The sequence below is a fragment of the Microcebus murinus genome, chromosome 12 (assembly GCF_040939455.1).
Source record: "Microcebus murinus isolate Inina chromosome 12, M.murinus_Inina_mat1.0, whole genome shotgun sequence".
Lineage (NCBI taxonomy): Eukaryota > Metazoa > Chordata > Mammalia > Primates > Cheirogaleidae > Microcebus > Microcebus murinus.
In genome coordinates this window covers 73,390,961-73,413,563 of record NC_134115.1, presented here as the reverse complement: position 1 = coordinate 73,413,563, position 22,603 = coordinate 73,390,961, and the positions used below count along the sequence as shown (strand labels likewise).

The following is a 22,603-nucleotide window of genomic DNA, read 5'->3' as shown; positions in this document are numbered from 1 at the left end:
ATGAAAATAACATGATGGTAAGAAGGGAGGAGAAAAGAGCAAAAAGAACAGGGACACTAAGAGCCTCATCTTTAGATGGAAGAAGTATATTTATTTCCTCTTTCATTATTTTTAATTTTTCTATTCGTTACTTGTATATTTTAATAACCTAACAATCAAATGGAAGGTTAGTGAAAATGGGTTAAGTCCTCATCTTTCATATAAAAGAGGCTATGGATATTTTATGAAGGTGATAAATCAAGAAACAGAGAGAGATGCAATTTGTTCATAATTGTAGATGGAACAAAAACAGAAGGACTTGGCTAGGCATGGTGGCTCACGCCTGTGATCCTAACACTTTGGGAGGCCAAGGCAGGAGGATAACTTGAGCTTAGGAGTTTGAGACCAATCTGAGCAAGAATGAGACCCCATCTCCACAAAAAATAGAAAAATTAGCTGGGCATGGTGGTACCCGCCTTTAGTCCCAGCTACCCAGGAGGTTCAGGTAGGAGGATCACTTGAGCCCAGGAATTTGAGGTTGCTGTGAACTTTGAGATGTTGCCACTGCACTCTATCCCTAACAACAACAACAACAAAAGAGCAAGAAAGAAAGAAAAAAAAAGAAAGGCTCAAAAGAAGTTTCCTTTGAAGAACTGGGATTATGGTATGACGAAAGCTAAGGCGAAAGACTGTTACTATTCAGCAATATTATTTTATTGATTGCCACATACATGTATTGACTTGATAAAAAAATTCAAAAAGGCCGTAAAAATGTTTTTCTTGGTCTAAGAAAGCAATCCTATAGACTTTAAGGCAATATTGAAGAAGTAGACTGATATGTGTACCAGAACAGTTAATACACTAACTAAGGTGCATTAAATCAGATTTACTTGATTTTTGTAAATCTGGTCACTGTTCTCACCCAAAATAAAGCTTAAAATTGCCTTGGAGCCACAGAAGCATAATTTTTCATTTTCGCTATGCTCTATAAATACTTGTGGTTCTAAGACATGCTTTTGGGAAAACAAGCCATTAGTTACATAAATGAGACCTAGATTGAAAGAGAAGTTATTGCTGGACCTAAACTGAAGTGGATCACCTGCTCTCTGCCTATCCCTGCAGAGACCCAATGGTCAGACACAGTTCTACCTGTGAGGAGGCGGCGGCAGCTGCTTCTCTAATGAAAACAGATATAAGAATGACATTTGAATTCACAGGATGCTGGAACTACGACTTCAGGGTCCCGACATTGACTTGTCTGCCCTGAGGTGGTACATTATTTCATCTTCTCAGACCACAAGGAATGGATACCAATTAAGAAAACCAAGGTCAATGCCTCAGTTGTAAAGTAGTTCCTGGCCTCCTAGCAGTCTTAGTCAAATCCAAATTCAGTGAAAGAAAATTAAACTCTTAAGATTTATAGCATTTGCTAGTTTACTGTATTTGGGTACATTCTGCACATTGGGAAGTCTCAATCATACGTAGGTGAACTTTAACCACTTCGGTAAGGCGCTCACTGCCAGCGAAACCTTGCCCACAGCCGGCACTCATAGTCTGTCCGACAGTTTGTGCTGTGCATTGACGAAGAATCGGTTTTGCTCTTGTGTGATGAGGAAAGCTTGAAAGCACTGAAAGCTTGTTTTACTTTACAGGCAGCTTTACTTGTAATGTAAATCAGAATAGGTAACATATACATATATGTTTTCATTACCTTATTTTTAAATGTTCACAATTTTATTTTGATAAATGAAAAATTAGAAAAGTCATATCACGGCTGTCAGCTAAAGCTGATGCTCGGTTCATCTGTGACTATCAACCGACACTCGGCTGTGCGAGTTCATCTGTGGCTATCGACTATAGTTGATGCTCATACCGAAGTGATTAAATACATGTAAATAACAGAGTTTTTACTTCATTGGTATAATATGAAAATGCCCGTAAAGAAATAAATAGCCAGTTGGGAAGATTTTTGTGTGAAATTTTAAAACAATGATATTAAAAAAGGATGTGCAAGCACTCAAAAAATAGCTAAAACATATTTTTCTCAGAAAGCTGTGTATTTGTACAACATAAAGCAATTAACCTGATTTTCTACTTTTGTCTTTCAGAAAACTAGTAAACAATTATATTTTTAATTATTAAAGGTAACTAGTCTGCAAAAATAAGCAATATATAATTTTAATATAACTAGGTTTGCTATTTTTAGCTGAGTAAAAAGTGTTTCAAATAAATTATGATGTGGAATGGGTTGCCTACAGCCTACACTTTTAATTTTCATCTAAGTAACACTTGCCTTTCATTTATCATAGAGGCTTAATTGTTCATTTAACCACTGTTAGTCATATATCATCCTAAGAACAGTCTTAATAAATGTGTTATCTAAAGGCAACTAATTTAATCTTACAAAGTCATTCACAGTTCGATTAACAGCATCTCAGTTCAGGAAATATTTGAAACACAGTTTTGCTTTTTAAATTTGGGATATCTTGAGAGGGCAAGAGTGTCTCTCTCCCATTAGAGTACAGGCAGCATGAGAACAGAAACTGTGTTTTTGCCTTGTTTGTTGCTGTATCTGAAGTACTAAGTCTGAACCTGGCACTTTACTCTATAGGCTTCCAATGGATATTTTTTTAATGAATGGATGAACAAATGATCACGCATGCTTCAGAACTCCTCCTACTAGTTTATCCTACACATAGAGGACTTCGCATTATGACTGCATTATAGATCTTTGTGCCCTGAAGACTTTTTGGTGTAACCTGAAACAGAGCTGTGCCTTTGGACAGGGAACACAGGGATGGTAACACCCAGAGGCCATCAAGTTCTGGTACTTTAACTCCTGAAACATCTCCACGTCTCCTCCTCTCCTGTACCTTTACTGTTGACTCATGTGAGCACATACTGCCACCACCCACCTGGACTACTGTAATACCTCATAATACAGCTCTCATGTCCCAGCCTCCTTCCCAGGGCTATCAGTGTGATCTTCTAAGACAATGAACTGTGCCCCTCTGCTCCCCACGTAAGACATTCGTGATATCGCATGGAGAGCCTTTCACAGATGGCTCCAGCCCATCTTTCCAGTAGCAACTCCCCTGGCTCTGTTGAAATTTACTCTCAAGCCACACTCAACTCCTTGCTTCCCTAAACATTCTGCGTATGTTCGTGCTCTAATGTCTCTGCTCATGTTGTTCCATCTACCTGAAATACCTTTCCATGTGTTCCCTGAGGCTGAGTCAACTGTTCTTCATATATGTTCCACTACATTTTATATACCTTTTTCTATATACTTGAAGTTGAAGTTGTTGGTTTCTCTGCCTCCTTCTCTAAAAATGCTATCCTGAGGGCAGGGGATTTGACATTCATCTTTGTATCTTCACCAGCCAGCACAGTGATTGTCATATAGTTGATCCTGAAAAAAGGTTTGATAAATTGAAGTGCAAGTGACTTGTCCAGATGCTTAGTAGAAAAAAGACTAAGACATATATTGACTATATCCCTGCTCCTGATACAGTCAACGCTCCTATTAAACCCTGGGTCGTTTTAAAAATGGTTCTCAGAAAAAATAAATTGTCTTTTTAGGATATAATCTATCAGCCTAAGCTTTGGATAAGTAATAGGTATGACTTGAAATAAAAGAAGGGGAAGAGGAAGCAATCAGCAGTTTAAGCTATTCCTATACCAATACAGGCAGAGGACCATGGTGCAAAGCAGCAATCCCAACCCTCTCAGTGAAACAAGTAGGAGACCAGGCTCCTCCCCACTCATCATAACTTCCACCAAATCATCTACTTTCCCTGTGCCTCAGTTCCCAACAGGAAAATAAAGGAAAAACCTCTTTCTTTGTGGAACTTGGGCAATGTTGATCCTGGAAATAAAAGTGCTATATAGATAATAGAGGACATTTTGTTTTTGTGTTTTTTATTTTTTCCAGCATAAGAGCTTTAGAAAACTTTCCCATGACAGCATCCCATAATAATCCTAAGGAGAAAACCTATAGTGTTAACATTTGTGAGGATAATTCTCAAATTCTTTGTCCATAAATAAGTACACCGGAAGACATGGTAATGAAGTTTACTTTTTAAAAAAATCTCCACATTCAGTAATAATGTCATAATGCCTTCATAAATACGCCACAATCAATTTTATTTATGCTTCACAATCTATATTTAAAAAGTAATCACATTATAAAACATACAGAAAAGTATACAGAATAACTAACGTATGCTCATCATGAACCAAAGGGCTTCATATGGATTAACTTAACCACTTCGGTATGGCGCTCACCAGCGGCGAAACCTTGCCCACAGCCGGCACTCATAGTCCGCACAATAGTTTGTGCTGTGCATTGACGACGAATCGGTTTTGCTCTTGTGTGATGAGGAAAGCTTGAAAGCACTGAAAGCTTGTTTTACTTTACAGGTAGCTTTACTTGTAATGTAAATCAGAATAGATAACATATACATATATGTTTTCATTACCTTATTTTTAAATGTTCACAATTTTATTTTGACAAATGAAAAATTAGAAAAGTCATATCATGGTTGTCGGCTAAAGTTGATGCTCGGCTGTGCGCCTTCATATCATGGCTGTCGGCTAAAGTTGACATTCGGTTCATCTGTGGCTATCGACTATAGCTGACGCTCTTACCGAAGTGGTTAATCAATATATCAACCCTATAGGACAGATACATTATTATCTTCGTTTTACAAAATGAGAAAGCTAAGCCACAGAGAGGTTAACTTACCTGCCAAAGTTACCCAGAAAAGGAGGGGCAGAACTGGGATTTAAGCCCAGGCTGTTGTGTGTCTGGAGTTCTACTCTTACGCCTGTGCTAACGTTGCCTCCTGTTAACATAAACTTACGTTTCCACCACTCAGATTTAATAAATGTTAACATTTTGTCCTATTTGGTAGATATGTATTTTAAAAATGTTATAGATATAGTTCGAGTTTCTTGTGTACCCATTCCCATCCCCCACAAAGATAACCACTACCACGCATCTAGAGTATCTACTTCCAGTCCATACTTAAGTGTGTGTATGTGTGTCTGCATAACATACAATACATAGTAATGTTCATGTTTTTCTAAAAAGATATGGTATTCTAATAATATTTTAACATAATAATATTCTGCAACTTTGTTTTCAAAATTTATCTATATGTATATATATCTATATACGAATATGTATTTGTTTCCTTTGGAGACAGGATCTCGCTTTGTCACACTGGCTAGAGTGCAGTGGCATCATCATAGCTCACTTCAACCTCAAACTCCTGGGCTCAAATGATCTTCCTGCCCCAGCCTCCTGAGTAGTTGGGACTACAGGCATGCACCATCACATCCAGCTAATTTTTTCTATTTTTAGTAGAGATGGGGGTCTTACTCTTGCTCAGGCTGGTCTCGAAATCTTGGCCTCAAGCAATCTTCCTGCCTTGGCCTCCCAGAGTGCTAGGATTACATACGTGAGCCATTATACCTGGCCAAATTTATCCATATTAGTAAATGGCTGATTCTTGTATTCCATTGAAAAATATACCACAATTTATTCATTCATTTCTCTATTGATAAACATTGAGGTGTTAACTGACTTTTCCCCTTGTTATCACAAAGTTGCAATGTATATCCCTGCACATATCTCCTTTTATATATCTATGAAGAAGTCTAAGGCAGATACTTAAAAACTGAATTCCTAGGTTGTATGATATGCACACTTTTAGCTTTATTAGATATCGTAAATTGCTCTCCAAAGTAGTTGTACCTATTTATATTCCCACCAGCAGGTCACCATTTAATTAGTAACTTTTGCCTTTCTGATGGAGTAAAATAGTATCTTGTTGTTTTAATTTGCATTTTCCAGAGTCTGGTGTGGGTACATTTGACTGGCAAAGCCTAAAGTCACAAGACTGTGACCTTGCTGAAATATAAACTTGGAAGCTAATACAAACTTGGAAGCTGGCCTCTCCTTGAGGAAGTGCAGGTGCACAAAGGAGGAAATTCTCTCACACAGGAAGAGAGTTCAAAGTTACTAGGTGGCCAGATGGAAGGACAATGTGGCCAATAACTTGGATCCTGCATTTCCTAGATCACTGCTTCTCAAGCTTTAATGTCTTTATTGTGCATGCAGGGTTACCTGGAGATCCTGTTAAATGCAGATTCCAATTCGGTGGGTCTGGGATGGGGTCTGAGATTCTGCATTTTTAATATATTCCCAAGTGATGCTGGTGATACTGGTCCATGGACCATATTTTAGTAGAGGAATTGGTGTAGCTGCATAAAATCAGAATCTATTTCACTTCTTAAAGAGTACTGAACACAATTAATGATGATGATGATAATGGGGAAGTAAAAATACTAATAAGGGTGGAAATAATCCATTTATTAAATGTTTATCATGTCAAGTACTCTCTTTAGGGCTATACTTATATTTTTGCATTTGGTCCTCACAGTAACCTTGCAAAACAGACATTATTACTTTACAAATGAGGAAACTGAGTTTCAGGGAAGTCAAAATGACTTAGCAAAGATCACCAGGCCAGCAGGAGGTTGGGCTGGGAATCAATTCAGATACATCTGATTTTAAACTCTAAGTGGCCAGGCTCCACTATCACAGCCCAGAGCTACCTGCCATATTAATCTTCAGATATGCACTCCTTTGTTATAAGGAGGAAAATGATGGCCAGAAAAAAAAAAAAAAGGCTGAATTTTTACTTTGTCTCCCTTATCTTTCAAAATTTATGTCTCAGGTCTTCCTGCAGGAAACTACAGGAAAAGGTGTGAACAAGAAAACAAAATTTTAGTCTTGTTTCTTCTTAAAAGAAGTATACATTTCTCATGGAATAAGGAAATATATAAAATAGTATGTGTACCTATATATATGCATATATATATACATATATATATACACATAAGCATACACATTTATACTTATTTCTACCCTTATATTTGAACATGGTTCCAGCATACTCTGCCTTTGAATGAAATGCATAACAACTCTTCCTATCTGCCCATATGAAAAAACTAAATGCTCAAAACAAAACAAAACCAAAAAAACCTCACATAAGTAGAAGTAGGTACTGGTTTGCTGTCCCTCTCAAGAATAATACTTAGAATGTTCTTAGAAGAACACACCCATCACCCCCATGCTCAGCTATGTGGTTTGCATAGGACTGAACTCAATACTCTCTCCAGGGTAGGGGCCTAATGCCCCTGTGACTGGGTCAGAGTCAGAGGTTACAGAGAATGCTGTGGACATAGGTTCTGTCTACTGCTAGATGTGAAATCTGGCAGCACAATCATCTTGAGTCCATGCAGCGATAAAGTATTGTGGGTGAATCTAACATGGAAGAAGCCGAGGTGAAAAATGGCAAGGGGAAAACTAGATGCTGTCTAAACCTTGGATGTAAGCTTGTTTGAAGATCTGTCCTTGGACTATAAGGCAATTAATTCTCTCCTTAACATATTTTAACTCAGGTTTTCTGTTTCTGACAAGAGAAACCACTGTTTATTGTATCAACAGAGACCAAACCACTGGAAGTAATAGATATCTTAATCAATATTTTAAAACTTACTGAATTCAATTTTATATGACTAATTTTTCAAAAAAGTATATTAAATGATTTAGACTACACTACTCTTTCTCTCTGAATGCACTGTTTTGCATAAAATATAATCAAACAGTAAAAATTATCAGAAAACATAAAGGGATTCATAAAAACAGAACTGAAAACAAGAAGGAGATCCAATAATAAACAAAAATGTGGTATATGTGGTATATGAATCAATTCAGTGGGGAATGGGAATTATTCAACAAATAATGCTGGGGCATGTGACTGCCTGCAAAAGTAATGACATGAGATTCCACCCCAAAATATATACCTAATTGTAGAGTTAAATGTTAAAAAAAGAAAGGGGTGGGAAATGGAGAGGAAAAGAAAACCATAAAAGAACCAGAGCAAAATACAGATATTTGTGTGATCTCAAGGTAGGGAAAGGACTTCCTAAGCAAAATACCAAAGACAGAAAAGATGACAAAGAACAGTCTTCATAAAAATTAAGAAATTCCATACCTCAAAAAAATGCCACCAACAAAATTAAAAGCTAATGGTAAAGTGGGAAATGTATTTCCAACATACATCATAGACTATGAGTTATTATTTCTAATATAAAAAGAACACATGAATATATTATGAAAAGGTAAAAATGTGTATTTTCAAAAGAAATATATAGATATATATTACAAATCTGATAAACAAATATTTCTTGCTACCATAAAACTTCTGGGAAAAGAGTTGATTAATAAAAGGGAATCTTGCACAAAACATAAGAAAACTATGTATGTGAGTATATTTAATAAATATACATATAAACATAAAAACCCAAATCAATGCAATAAAGATTTAAATTTCATTATGACAAATGCCAAAAATTTACATAAAAATCTCAAAAATTAATGGAATCCAAGCTACTGGTAGGTAGTCAATAATTCTTCTAATAATATATGTCCTCTTTACTCGTTGTTTGCTAAGATTTGAATTGAGCACTATGACATGGTTGACATGAAAATTAATGATTTTATCTACACCTTGATTAACATTTTATAACTTTATGAGTTCAGTTCTGAACAGAAATAAGGATGATTTTCCACTACAGGAATAGAATTTAAATGGCCTTAGTAAAATTAACAAAAATAGAACAATTTTTCTTTGTTTCTGGTAGACTCAATAGTCATTTGTCAAATTATTATTTAAAAAATATTATTTAAAGATATGCAGTAATGATCTAATAAAGACTCGAGCTTATATAGCATCCATTTCAAAAGAGCCTGATTTAGCTTTCAGCTAGTTCTTTCAGAATCTTTCTTCTTTGCTTAGTCTCAAGTGTGCTTTACATATTAACTATGTAAGGTCCATCTGTACAAAGTCATTCATATACATTTGGACATGTTAGAGTCTAAATTTTTAAAAATCTATGTTTAAAATGATTATCTACTATAAATAAATATGCAACACAAATAAATGAATAAAACTTTAGAACACGGAACCTAGTTGGGCGCTAGAGAACGTAGGTAACTTATACAGTAACTCTATACACCTCTGACAAAAGAAAAACGTCAATCAGATTTTTATTCATCCCACTGCTGTTTCTAGTCCAAACAGTGTTTCTATAAAGCTAATGACATCTCAGCAATATGATATCCTTCCACAGAACAATGGATCAAAATATGAGGACCAGTCCTTAGGAAATCCCCATCACCACTTCTTCATATTGTGTTTTTTGAAGGTTCAATTCCAAGCCAAACCAGTCCTTCTGAGAGTAAAGCCAAATCACAGTTTATGATTGTATATATTATGTGCTATCCTTGGCCATGCCTGCTTTTTACAGCTATTATAAGATATGGATGGCTAGGCACGGTAGCTCACACCTGTAATCCTAGCACTCTGGGAGTGTGAGGCGGGCGAATCATTTGAGCTCAGGAGTTCAAGACCAGCCTGAGCAACAGTGACACCCTGTCTCTACTAAAAATTAGAAAGAAGTTAGCTGGACAACTAAAAATATATAGAAAAAATTAGCCGAGCATGGTGGCACATGCCTGTAGTCTCAGTTACTCGGAAGGCTGAGGCGGTAGGATCACTTGAGCCCAGTAGTTTAAGGTTGCTTGTGAGCTAGGCTGATGCCACAGCACTTTAGCCGGCGCAACAGAGTGAGACTCTGTCTCAAAAAAAAAAAAAAAAAAAAAAAAAAAAAAAAGACATGCAACTTCCATGAAGGAAGAAAAAAAATCTAAGAGAATGTAATATACACAATAATAAGTGAATTAAAATTATTTCTCTTTCAAATGGGCTGAATTTCTTTTCCCAGATAATTATATAGTAAGATATATATGGTTTAGTAAAGAGCCTCAGTGTCTCATTTACTATTCACTAGGCAGATGCAAGAAAGTCTTGCCCCTTACTTTGCAAGTAAGTTAGTGGAAGGGTGAGCGACACAAATAATAATCTTATCAAACTTATTCAAACTGGTATACTGGACCACTTTGTAAAATACATTTCTGAATTCTAGCTTCAAATATAATGAAATGAAAATATAGAAAACTCAAGGTAAGTCTATTTATAAAGACATATATAAATAAATAAAGATAAGAGGAGGTGCAAATATTAAGTGAAAAGGTACTATGTATATTCATGTATATCAACAGTTAGATTTCTCAGAATAAAGACTTTCGCCAGTCTAATGAAGACAACATTTTGTCTAGTGATGTGAATATTAATCAAAGACCATGTCATTATTCAATGATTAAAATAAAAATTTTTTTTTTGAGACAAAAGAGCCTCGCTTTGTTGCCCAGGCTAGAGTGAGTGCCATGGTGTCAGCCTAGCTCACAGCAACCTCAAACTCCTGGGCTCAAGCAATCCTACTGCCTCGGCCTCCCGAGTAGCTGGGACTACAGGCATGCGCCATCATGCCCGGCTAATTTTTTCTATATATATTAGTTGGCCAATTAATTTCTTTCTATTTATAGTAGAGATGGGGTCTCGCTCTTGCTCAGGCTGGTTTTGAACTCCTGATCTTGAGCAATCCGCCTGCCTTGGCCTCCCAGAGTGCTAGGATTACAGGCGTGAGCCACTGCGCCTGGCCGATTAAAGTAAATTTTTAAAAAATATTTTTTAAAAAAGACAACCCATAAAATGGAAGAAAATATTTGCCAATTATACCTGATAAAGGTCTTATATCCAGAATATATAAATGACCTCTACAACTTACTAATAAAAAGACAACCCAATTTAAAAATGGGCAAAGTATTTGAATAGATATTTCTCAAAAGAAAATATACACATGGCCAAAAAGCACATGGAAAAAAGCTCAATATCATCAGTCATTAGGGTAACGCAAATCAAAAGCACAAGATACTACTTCACGCGCCCAACAGGATACCTACAATTTTTTAAACATGGAAAATAACAGTGTTGGTGAAGATGTGGAGAAAAAGGTACCTTTATACATTCCTAGTGAGAATGTAAAACGGTGGAGCTGCTTTGGAAAACTGTTTAGCAGCTCCTTAAAAAGTTAAACATAGAGTTACCGTAGGACCCAGCAATTCCAGTACTAGGAAGCTACCCAAAAATACATGCCCACATAAAAACCTGTCATAAATGTTCACAGCAGCATTATTCATAATAGCCAAAAGATGGAAAAAATCCAAATGCCCATCAACTGATAAAAGGAAAAATATGATATATTCATACAATAAAATATTACTTGGCAATGAAAAGGAAAGAAATGCTACAACATAGATTAACCTTGAAAACATGCTAAATGAAGAAGGAGGTAATATATGATTCCATTATATGAAATGTACAGCATAGGCAAATCCATAGAGACAGAAAGATCAGTGGTTGCCAGGCTCTGGGGGGAAAGGAAGAGTGACTGCTAATGAGTATGGGGTTTCTTTCTGAGGTGATAAAAATGTTCTAAAATTAGATAATGGCGATGGCTGTACAACACTGTGAATATACCAAAACTCAATGAATTGTACACTTTAAAAGAGTAAATTTTATAAGGGAATTATATCTCAATAAAGCTATAACTTAAAAAGAAAGAAAAATGGATAAACTGAAAAGCAGAATATTCACTCATGATATAAATATTTTCTGTGTATATTTTATGAGTCATATCATGATTGTTTAAAAAATCATAAATGGAAGGTTTCCTTTGGGGATCCTAAAGTTGACACTAAAATTGGAAAAACATGTTTATAGAGCAACTTAATTCTGGGAAGGTTCAGGGTAAAAGCACAGGTGCCTCAGGCTTCTAGGAAGCTTTTCCCAAAATACATGACTTTTTTGAGAAGTACTAAAAGAAACCAAAATGTGTCACAGATTTCTGCTTTCAATGTTCTCTGCATTATCTGTTCATCCTTGTCGATGTTTCTACTTCTAGCCTATTAGACTTGAATCATGAACCCAAAAGCATGAGACCAAATCCTCTTTATATAATAATAGCCCAGAATGAATGTCAGAATTAAAGAACATTAGAATGTGAGAATTACAGATACAGGGACCTCGTACAATTATTTCACTCTCCTCTCAATTCATTACAGTTAGGCTCACATATTCCAGAATTGCGTGTTACCTGATTCTTTGAAATTTTAAGAGAAAAGATCAAATACTTCTTTCAGAAATGTTCATTGCTTTTAAAAAAAAAAAACTTATTTAAACTACCACAGCAACTAAAATGAATAGCAATGCCAAGTTGGCTCAGGCAAATAAATAATTGAAAAACATCAGGTCTATTGTCATTATATACCCTACTCAACATCATATTGGCTTCAAAAAGCAACTAAATACCTTGGTACTGACAGAAAAGCATCTTTAAAAAACTTTCAAAAATAACTTTACTGTATAACAATTGAGCTGACGGTCAGATATCAACCTTAAATCTAACCATGCAATAGCAACAGCACAATCTAACAGCTGTCCTCTCAGCCCTCTCACCTGGATGCAATACATTTCATTGTTTCTATCTTTCTGAGACTAACAAAAGACTAAATTCTAGCAAACTGAGCCAATGGTTTGGGAAGTGCTGACGACGCGGAATTCTGTGATGCACGTGGAAGAGGGACTTGCTGTCGCCTCACATGCCATACCTGGTATGCACTGTGCTGTGGCCTCAGTGGTTATGGTTGGAGCAACTGGGGCCTGCTGCTGACTGGAGCTCACTTCTGGCTCTGTGTTAACTGAGGGAGAAAGGGCTACCTCACAGGAGGAGACCTGGCTGGGCAGATGGGACAGGAACTCTTCAGAAGCAACATGCTCATCCTGTCCAGGCAGCTGAAGGGCAGACAAAGGGATACTGATCTGTTTGTTAGGGTGGGATGTGCTCACAGGCATCTGCATGGCCACCTGCTGGCCATGGGCACCAGGGGGTCCTCTGTTTGGTGAAGCCAGAGATACCCTAGCAGTCTTCTGGACGATTGGTCTGGAGATCACAGAGGGGGATGCAGACATACCGTGTGGGTCTAGCTCCGTGCTGATGGCAGATGTTACATGGGGAATCAGCTTAGCAGACCCTACACAGGAGGGACCAGCATGAGTCTGAGGCTTGGGTTTTGCCATCTGCGTCAATGACAGGGCTGGTCCATCAACCCCTCCTGTAAGCTCAGCATTTGCCACAATGTAATAATCTTCAGGAATCTCTTGTTTGATTTTCTTGATAATGACATCATTGCTGCATTCATCTACCATCTGTACCTGGGAGCTTGAATGGAGGGAAGACGGGACTATTCCAGGCCTTTTGCGACTAATGCTTTGAGGCCTTTGGTTTTGGGGTTCAAAGTCACTATCCTCATCTGTAACAGAAGACTCACAAACCATGTCAAACAGGGTGTTCTCATCTTCATATTCTTCAACAGCTTCATCCAGTTCAGAGGGCTCACTGCAATAGGAGAAATCACAAGAGTCTCTGGTCCGGTTACAGTCTAGCTTTGCTTTCACTGGTCTCCCAGGGTACCTTTCAACAGGGCTAGTCTGTGTCTCAGAAGGCACCCCGATTATACTGGGACTATCGGAGTTGAAACTTCTGTTATCCTGGAAACAGACTCTCTCTTGGGACCCAGCTCTGCAAGTAGCTGTGAGTGGCCAGTGATAAGCATGGCCAGCACTACAGCCCCACATTGCTGTCAGGTTCCCATGGGAACCTTCTGAAAGCAAGTGTTTCAGGTTTGGAATGAGGCTGCAAATGGTCCCATGGCTGTGGGCCCAGCTGACCAACTTGGACAGATTCTCAGATGAAGTATGAAGACAATCCTCCATGTTCCAGGATCAGCAGTGTCTTTCCTAAAAGGAAATAATCAAAATAAGAAGGCATTATTACCCAAGACATTCCCATATCTCATTTCTTTCAACTACGATCATTTGGCATAAAAAATAAACACAGTAAAAACCAAATCTAGTTAACATCACTGCATACAAGCAGGGACTAGAAGAGAATACAGGGAAAAGTAAAAACAGCTGATAACTTATGGTTGTGGGATTTGGAGAAAAATTGTGTTAGTTTCCTTTACTGTTATAATAATTCCTGCATAAGAAAAAAAGAGGGAAAGCAAAAAAGAAACAATTAAGCAATAAAAAAGAGGGGAGATTTTCATAGGACATTTTACTTCCAAGTCACACAGAGAAATATTCAGTCAGCCCCTTAATGATAAAATGTGTATATTACTTGTATTAACCAAGAGAATGCACTTCCAATGTCACCCTTAGTCATCAGAAACATCTAGTAAGGCAAAAACAACAGAGGAGGCTTGCATCCATTCTAGGATGGATGTCAGAATAGGGAAGTCAATTCTCAGCTGATCATCAGAAAACAATGCAACTGGGAGTCCAAGGAGAGAATGAGGAGCTAAATTTGGGAAGTGGGAAAGAAAGTCTCCAGCAGGGAAGGAGAACACATTGGGAGAACACTCGTTGGAGGGGTAGGCTACAGACCGGAGGCAAAGATGGTAGGCATCAGCACTCTCACCACCCTTGGCAGCAGCTTCCCACCTCCTGGCTGTCTGAAATTCCTGAAATACTGCCTTTCATCCCACAAGTAGAGGTAAAAGGCATGTCTGATACATTCTACCATCTGAGGGTCCCATAAACCCCATAACAACTAACTATCAAATAGGAGTAAATTATTCCTTACTGAGCAGGAGACAAAAAGAACTACTTGTTATGAGTCCTTGGCTGCGTAAACATGAGGACAAGAAGGACAGGAAAAGTGAAAGGGGTGTGTGTGGAGTCTGCAAGTAGCTGGAAAGGCTAAGTAACGCTCTGCGAGGAAGGATATCCTGGGAGAATTGGGCAGGGAGGCACAAGGATCTTTGTGTGTGGTTTAGTCTGCTCTGGTCATTTGCAGCTATGGTGACAAGAAATACCTCTCCACTCAGACACCAAGGCCTAAATGCAATGCCAGGTGGTCATGCCAAAGTACACACCTGAGTCTGTTTCCTGCCCTTATTCTGTTGCTCCCCACCCCATCAGCAGGGTTAGGTAAGTTCAAATCCTTTAACTTATTATTATTATTATTATAATTTGAGACAGAGTCTCACTCTGTTGCCCAGCCTAGAGTGCCATGGCATCAGCCTAGCTCACAGCAACCTCAAACTCCTGGACTCAAGCAATCTTTCTACCTCAGCCTCCCAAGTAGCTAGGACTACAGGCATGCACCACCATGCCTGGCTAATTTTTTCTATATATTTAGTTGTCCAATTCATTTCTATTTTTAGTAGAGACAGGGTCCTGCTCTTGCTCAGGGTGGTTTCGAACTCCTGACCTTGAGCTATCTGCCCGCCTCGGCCTCCCAGAGTGCTAGGATTACAGGCATGAGCCAATGCTCCCAGGCCAAGTCCTTTACCATATTATTGAGGTCTTTAATGATGGCCACAGTCACCTCTCAAGCCTCATTTCCAACTACACCATGACTTTTTCCTACTCTTCTTGTCCCCTCTTTTCTAAACACAGTTTCTCATCCCACTGAGCCTCTAAAAACTAATTCTTTGGCTTGACATGCAGCCCTTCTCTTTCCTCCCCTGCAAGTCCCTTCAAAGCTAAACTTGGAGCTAGGCACAGTGGTGTGTGCCTGTAATCCCAGGAGGCTGAGGTGAGGAGGCTGGGGCACAGGAGTGCTTGAGCCCAGGAGTTTGAATTCAGCTTGGGCAACTTAGCAAGACCTCCAACAAGAAAAGGAAAGAAAGGAAAGAAAGGAAAGAAAGGAAAGAAAGGAAAGAAAGGAAAGAAAGGAAAGAAAGGAAAGAAAGGAAAGAAAGGAAAGAAAGAAAAGAAAGAAAAGAAAGAAAAGAAAGAAAAGAAAGAAAAGAAAGAAAAGAAAAGAAAAGAAAAGAAAGAAAGAAAGAAAGAAAGAAAGAAAGAAAGAAAGAAAGAAAGAAAGAAAGAAAGAAAGAAAGAAAGAAAGAGAGAAAAAGAGAAAAGGGAGGGAGGGAGAGACAAAAAGAGAAAGAGAGAAACAAAGGAGTAGATTTGGCATGACAAGTACTCTTTTCATAGCTTGCCTAGAATAAAAGAACAAAACCAAACAAACTGAACTTGAGGCCACCTCCTGTTGAAGTCTTTCTAGTCCGTCTTCCTGCCTCAGAGATTTATTTAGGTTCCCTTTAGCCATGCCTCTGTCACCTCTTGAGAAATGTGCCTTTGCTGTACTATCATCATTGACTTTTTTGTCTGTCTCCTGGACCCGACTGGGGATTACCTGAGGGCAGGACTATGACTTAATTGTTCACTCATCCATGAGGACCTACTTGGGGACACAGAAATTAATAAGACATGGTCCTGCTCTTGAGATTTTATAATCTATTTCTGGCATATAGCCATTGCAGAATAAATTAATAAACAATGAATGAATATATAAATACTGCCAGTGCCACCAACACTAACAAAGTGAACACATAAAACTCTCAAATAAGAAACATGAAATTTCCTCCCATCACATTTATTGTGATCAAAGGATTAGAGGGTTTTCTCTCTGATGGCATAACCAAAACAGCTGCCTTGTGTATGTATGAGAGTTAACATATGAGCAATCAGAGTTCACAAAGCAGCACAGAAAATGGAGAGAACAAATGACCAATCAGGGAGTCGGAACTTCAAGTTCCAGGCCTGGAACTGCTGTCTGGGGCACCTCAGACAGGTCACTAATTTTGTCTAATATTTAAATGACAGGACTACATGATCCTATGCTTCCCTCATACTCTAGCAATTTAGGGACTTATTTATATATCTTTCATACAACTTTTGTTAAAGTAGAAATGCATATAAAAGAGAAAGACTGGTTTGTGTGTTTGTTCTAAACTTCTTAATATAGCTATTTAATTAGCGTAGCAGAGACTGTTATTTTGCCTACCCAATGTTTGTTTTCTCTTAGTCCTTACAGAGAGTCCCAACTTGCTGGGGCAATAATGTGCTCACTAAAACTTATTTCTCAGTTTCCCCTGAAATAGAGATAGCCCTGTGACACAGTTCTGGTCAAGGACATGCAAATGGAAGGGGTTTGGATCATAATCCTGAAAGATATAATCCCAAATGCCATAATTTTGAATGTTGAAATCCTAAAACACCAAAATCCTAAAGGTCTAAAATCCGCAAAATCACAATCACAGGACAGTTGCATCACATGGGGTGGAACTATTAGCTTGTTATTGTGTTTATTTGGAAACTAAATATGGTTTAAGGAGATGTGTATGGGTGCCAAATTGACAAGTGGTGGATTTGTGGACTTAATTTTAGGCGTCAACTTGACTGGATTAAGGCATACCTAGAAACTGGTAAACCATTATTTTGAATGTGTCTGTGAGGGTGTTTCCAGAGGTGTGTGAATCTGAGTGGAATAGGTGGGGATGATCTGCCCACAATGTTGGCAGATACCATCCAATTGGCTGGAGACCCAGAGAGAAAAAATACTAAAGGTGAATTGGTCTTTCTCTGAAAGCTAGGACAGACTTCTCTTCTTTTACCTTGGACATTAGAACTCCAGGCCTGCTGCCCTTTGCACTCTGGACTGGGCCACGATGATAGGATTCCAAGGTCTCTAGCTTGTGGGACTTCTCACGTGTATATACGAGAGGGTATCCCCTCTCATATACATGCATGCGCGCGCGCGCGCGCGCGCGCACACACACACACACACACACACACACACTCCCCCTATTGCTTCTGTCTCTCTGGAGAACTTTACAGATTTGTCATTGGGGAAGCTGAATTTTATTCTCTCTTACTATATTCCTTACAACACAATAAAAGACATCTGTGAAACTGTTCCGTCACGAAAAGACTGTGATAAGTGCATGAGACTACATAATGGTGAAAGATAAAAGTTTAAAAGCTAATCATCATTGGTGCTGCAAAAGGAGAACACTGCTTAATTGCAAAACAGCCAAGCAATAACCAGACTTTCAAGTGGACAGCATATACTTATAAAATTTGTAGATCACAACAACTCTCCAAATACAAGTGCAGTGAGTACCTCAAAGATCACAGAAGTAAAAATGCAGGCAAAAAATATAAACATATCTCCTTTGACAAATTATTCAATTACGTACTTCTGCGTCTTCACACATGGTGCCCCTGCTTGTCTTCAAAGAAAATCCTTCATTAGAAAATAAAAAGAATTCGATAAGCTCAGCAACCTACACCAAAGACACTTGCTGATACTGAGGTTCCTCCCGTGTTACAAAACACATTAAATGGTAAATTACTCTTGATTACGGATTTGACTATTGAAGCAGACAGACTTATATTTGCCACTAAATCTAATACAGAAAAACCAGCACATGCTTCACTTTGGCTAATGGATGGCATTTTCAAAACTCTCCCCACTGTTTTTTAATCAACTATATACAATCCATACCCCTATTGGATTGGAAAATTCTAGAACTTATCCACTCATATATGTATTAATGACTGGAAAAAGTAAAGCACTTTATAAACACTTATTTGAAAACTTGGTGAACTTTGCAGAAGAAAATGGATTCAATTTAATCCCCAAACTATAATGACAGATTTGAAATTAGGTACAATCAAGTCCCCTAAAAGTGAATTTCAAGGTGTTATCAATAAAGTTTATTTTTTCCATTCAGCCCAAGGCATTTGGCAAAAAATTCAGATGAGTGGATTGGCCAACAATACAGCAATGACACAAACTTCAGTTTTTTAAAAACTGAAGTTTTTAAAACTGTATTAAATTTTAATTAAGTTTAAAACTGACAAATCTGTATTAAGGTTCTCCAGAGAGACAGAAGCAATAGGGGGAGTGTGTGTGTGTGTGTGTGTGTGTGTGTGTGTGTGTGTGCGCGCGCGTGCATGCATGTATATGAGAGGGGATACCCTCTCGTATATACACGTGAGAAGTCCCACAAGCTAGAGACCTTGGAATCCTATCATCGTGGCCCAGTCCAGAGTGCAAAGGGCAGCAGGCCTGGAGTTCTAATGTCCAAGGTAACAGAAGAGAAGTCTGTCTGAGCTTTCAGAGAAAGACCAATTCACCTTTAGTATTTTTTCTCTCTGGGTCTCCAGCCAATTGGATGGTATCTGCCATTTTAATGTGTCATGTGGCTGGGCGCAGTGGCTCACGCCTGTAATCCTAGCACTCTGGGAGGCTGAGGCGGGCGGATTGCTTGAGGTCTGGAGTTCGAAACCAGCCTGAGCAAGAGCGAGAACCCATCTCTACTATAAATAGGAAGAAATTAATTGGCCAACTAATATATATAGAAAAAATTAGCCGGGCATGGTGGCACATGCCAGTGGTCCCAGCTACTCAGGAGGCTGAGGCAGCAGGATTGCTTGAGCCCAGGAGTCTGAGGTTGCTGTGAGCTAGGCTGATGCCATGGCACTCACTCTAGCCTGGACAACAAAGCGAGACTCTGTCTCAAAAAAAAAAAAAAATGTGTCATTTGTCTACACTGGCATTCCTTCCAGCAGATGACATTCCAGGAGCTTTTAATAAGTTAAAGCCACATTTGCCTGAAAAAGCCAGCAAAGTTATTAACTTTGCTGAAAAGTCAAAAAATAATTACGTGCATAGTAGGATAAGAAGGCACTTACACAACAGTGCTGCTGTTTGATCATCAGTATTATTTCCGCCAAATTTGTGGTGTACATATGAGTGCATAGGGAATGGATTTCCATGAACCCAAAGCAACACAGATGCATGGCACGAAAAATGGAAAAACTTAATAGGAAATGCTCATGTCATTGTATACCAAATCACAGACGAATTTCGAAAAGAGCAGTGCCACATAGAAAATGAATATGAATGTATTCTCTGAGGAAAACCATGTACTAAAAGAAAAAAAGCAGCTATTCATGGAGATGCAAAAGACTTCAAAATATAATCAATTATAGGGAAAGTCAACCAGCTCTTATGGACTACCTCTGTGCAACTGCCCATAATATATCCCTGTAATGTACCTTTTCACATGTCACATTTCCTTTTTAGTTTTTTCTTTTTTTTAGTTTTCCCCCCACTATTTTAAACTGTCAGCATTATTTTTTACAATTCACTATGCTAAGTATTTCATTTCCACATCATTTCCAAAACTGGAGGCATAAATTGTGTAAAGATTTTTAGAGAGTTCTAATTTATTTTATGTACTTTTTGCAAATTTGACTCCAAAAAGGTACATTTTCACAATGTTGACTTTATGTGTGAGCACTGTATGTGTACATAAAAATGTTGAAACTTTCTCCATAAGTGAAGAGATGTTATTTTTGTTCATCTGCATTTGTGAAAGATAAAATTTCTCAAGATCTCGGCTCTTTGGGTGACAGCATATGCAGTGGTCACCCACTGCATTTTTTGATAAATCTCATCAAAAGACTTAGGCTGTCACAGTATTTTTTTTTTTTTTTTTTTGAGACAGAGTCTCGCTTTGTTGCCCAGGCTAGAGTGAGTGCTGTGGCGTTAGCCTAGCTCACAGCAACCTCAAACTCCTGGGCTCGAGTGATCCTTCTGCCTCAGCCTCCCGGGTAGCTGGGACTACAGGCATGCGCCACCATGCCCGGCTAATTTTTTATATATATATATCAATTGGCCAATTAATTTCTTTCTATTTATAGTAGAGACGGGGTCTCGCTCTTGCTCAGGCTGGTTTTGAACTCCTGACCTTGAGCAATCCACCCGCCTCGGCCTCCCAAGAGCTAGGATTACAGGCGTGTGTCACAGTATTTTGAATGACATCAGTTATATAAGCTATTTCTTTATAGATATGGTTTATCTGCTCATAAATGTTATATCTATGTGACTGTCATTAGTATACCTCAGTGTTTATACTTAGAAAACTATGTTTATTATTGCCTATCTTACTGTGTAAAGTGACCTATGAAGTGTTCTCTTGTGTTACGTTTTTCAAACAAATCCCCTTTTAAAAATGTAAATAAGTATCTATGAAAGAATTTTTTAAATTGTTTCCAGAATCATATTTTTAGAATTGTGATTTTCAGGATTTTAGATTTTAGGAATTTTGATCTTTTAGGATTTCAACATTCTAGATTATAGCATTTGCAACTCTGTCTTTTGGGATTATGATGGGATTCCAAATGGAAGTCACAGGGTGGGCTTCTAGGAAAGCCTTTTGAAACACCAATTTACCTGTTTTTTGTCTTTTCCGGTTAGTACTTCCCCTTTCTCCCTACATAGAAAAAGATATGATGGCTAGAACTCCAGAGGCCTCTTGGGAGCATAAAACAAGAACTTAAGGATGGGACAGAATAGTGAGAAGGAACTTGGGTTCTTAAGTGATACTAAAAGCCACCAAAATCAGCTCTGCACATAGGCAAGACTCATTATTCATAAGGGAAAGATAAACTCCTGACCTTGGTTAAGCCACTGCTGGAGTTTTTTTATTACATATAGCTGAACTCAATTACTAATACACACAAAATAATACATTCATCTCTGGTTTCTGACACCTCAGAGCAGAATCTTTCATTTTTTTTGCACAATACTCCACTACAATTGTTACGCACATCGGACGCCACAAATAAATTCTTGGGAGGTCTTTAATTCTATGTCAAATATTTTTATCTGTTTTTACTTTGATCCTAATAAAAAATGCAACCAATGAACATATTATAAATCATCTAAATAATCGCCTTATATCCAAGTATTGCCCTGTAATTTCAGCATCACTTTGTCTTTATATCCATACTCACATTAGAGCCCATAATCACCTAAAGTGATGTCACTCAGCTTCCAATTCATTGGGAAACCTGTTCATGCTATATTCATTTTAGCAGATGTAAATAAAAAAATTCTCTTTTGTACTAATAATTTTCAAACAAAAGGCACGTGCTATGACATATAAAAATGACATAATGTGATGGTGGAACAATAGACTACTTTAAGTGTCACTGGGCAATTAGAAAAGGAGTTGAATAACATATTCACAGAAAATCATATACATTATGGCACAACACTTGAATGAAGATGTTGCTACAGTTCAAATATGTAAAAATGTCACAGAATCAAAGCAAAAAATTTTAAAGGCATGTAAAATTCAAAAGAACCTACTGTCCAGGTAAAAGCTACTATATAATAGTAAAATAGTACCTTTGCTGAAGGCCCCATAACCAGAAAAAAAGCCAAAAGAAAATAAATAAAAGACAAAGTGGATAAAATTATAAATTTTATTAAAGCTTATACACTTAATTCTATAATATTCACCAACCTTTTAAGAATCAACAGGCAGTAATAATTAAGTCACTTTTATTACATTCTGAAATTCACTGGCAATCTCATGAAGAGGCTCTTAAACTTTCTTTGAGTACTATAAAATGAAAATATTTTTCCAGAATTACTATTAATATATTTCAACCTGGCAACCAATGTTAACTGGCAGTTTTGAGAGCATAATTAGCTGATATATAGGACAACTGAATAGATTGAGGAATAGTTATCATTATACTTCAATATGTTCTAAGTTTAATACAAAATGGAATCAACAATAAAGCAAAGTATTTTTGAAATACTGAGAATAATAGTTTCTAGAATTTACTGATTTTCTTTAGCAGTCTAATGATGAGCTCTATGCTCAAAAACAATGCCTTTTCTACATTTTTAAAAATTAAAAAATAAC

At 37.7% G+C, this 22,603-nt stretch overlaps 1 protein-coding gene across 2 annotated transcripts in view; it reads right to left on the bottom strand.

Moving 5' to 3' along the window:
• Window positions 1-22,603, bottom strand: part of KIAA1958 (KIAA1958 ortholog) — a 176,486-nt gene that overhangs the window by 94,289 nt on the left and 59,594 nt on the right. For both annotated transcript variants that reach the window (XM_012768924.3, XM_012768921.3), the window contains exon 2: window positions 12,626-13,814. In XM_012768924.3, coding sequence (XP_012624378.1) covers window positions 12,626-13,790 — 1,165 coding nt within the window. In that variant the 5' untranslated portion in view covers window positions 13,791-13,814. The remainder of the gene's footprint in view (window positions 1-12,625; window positions 13,815-22,603) is intronic.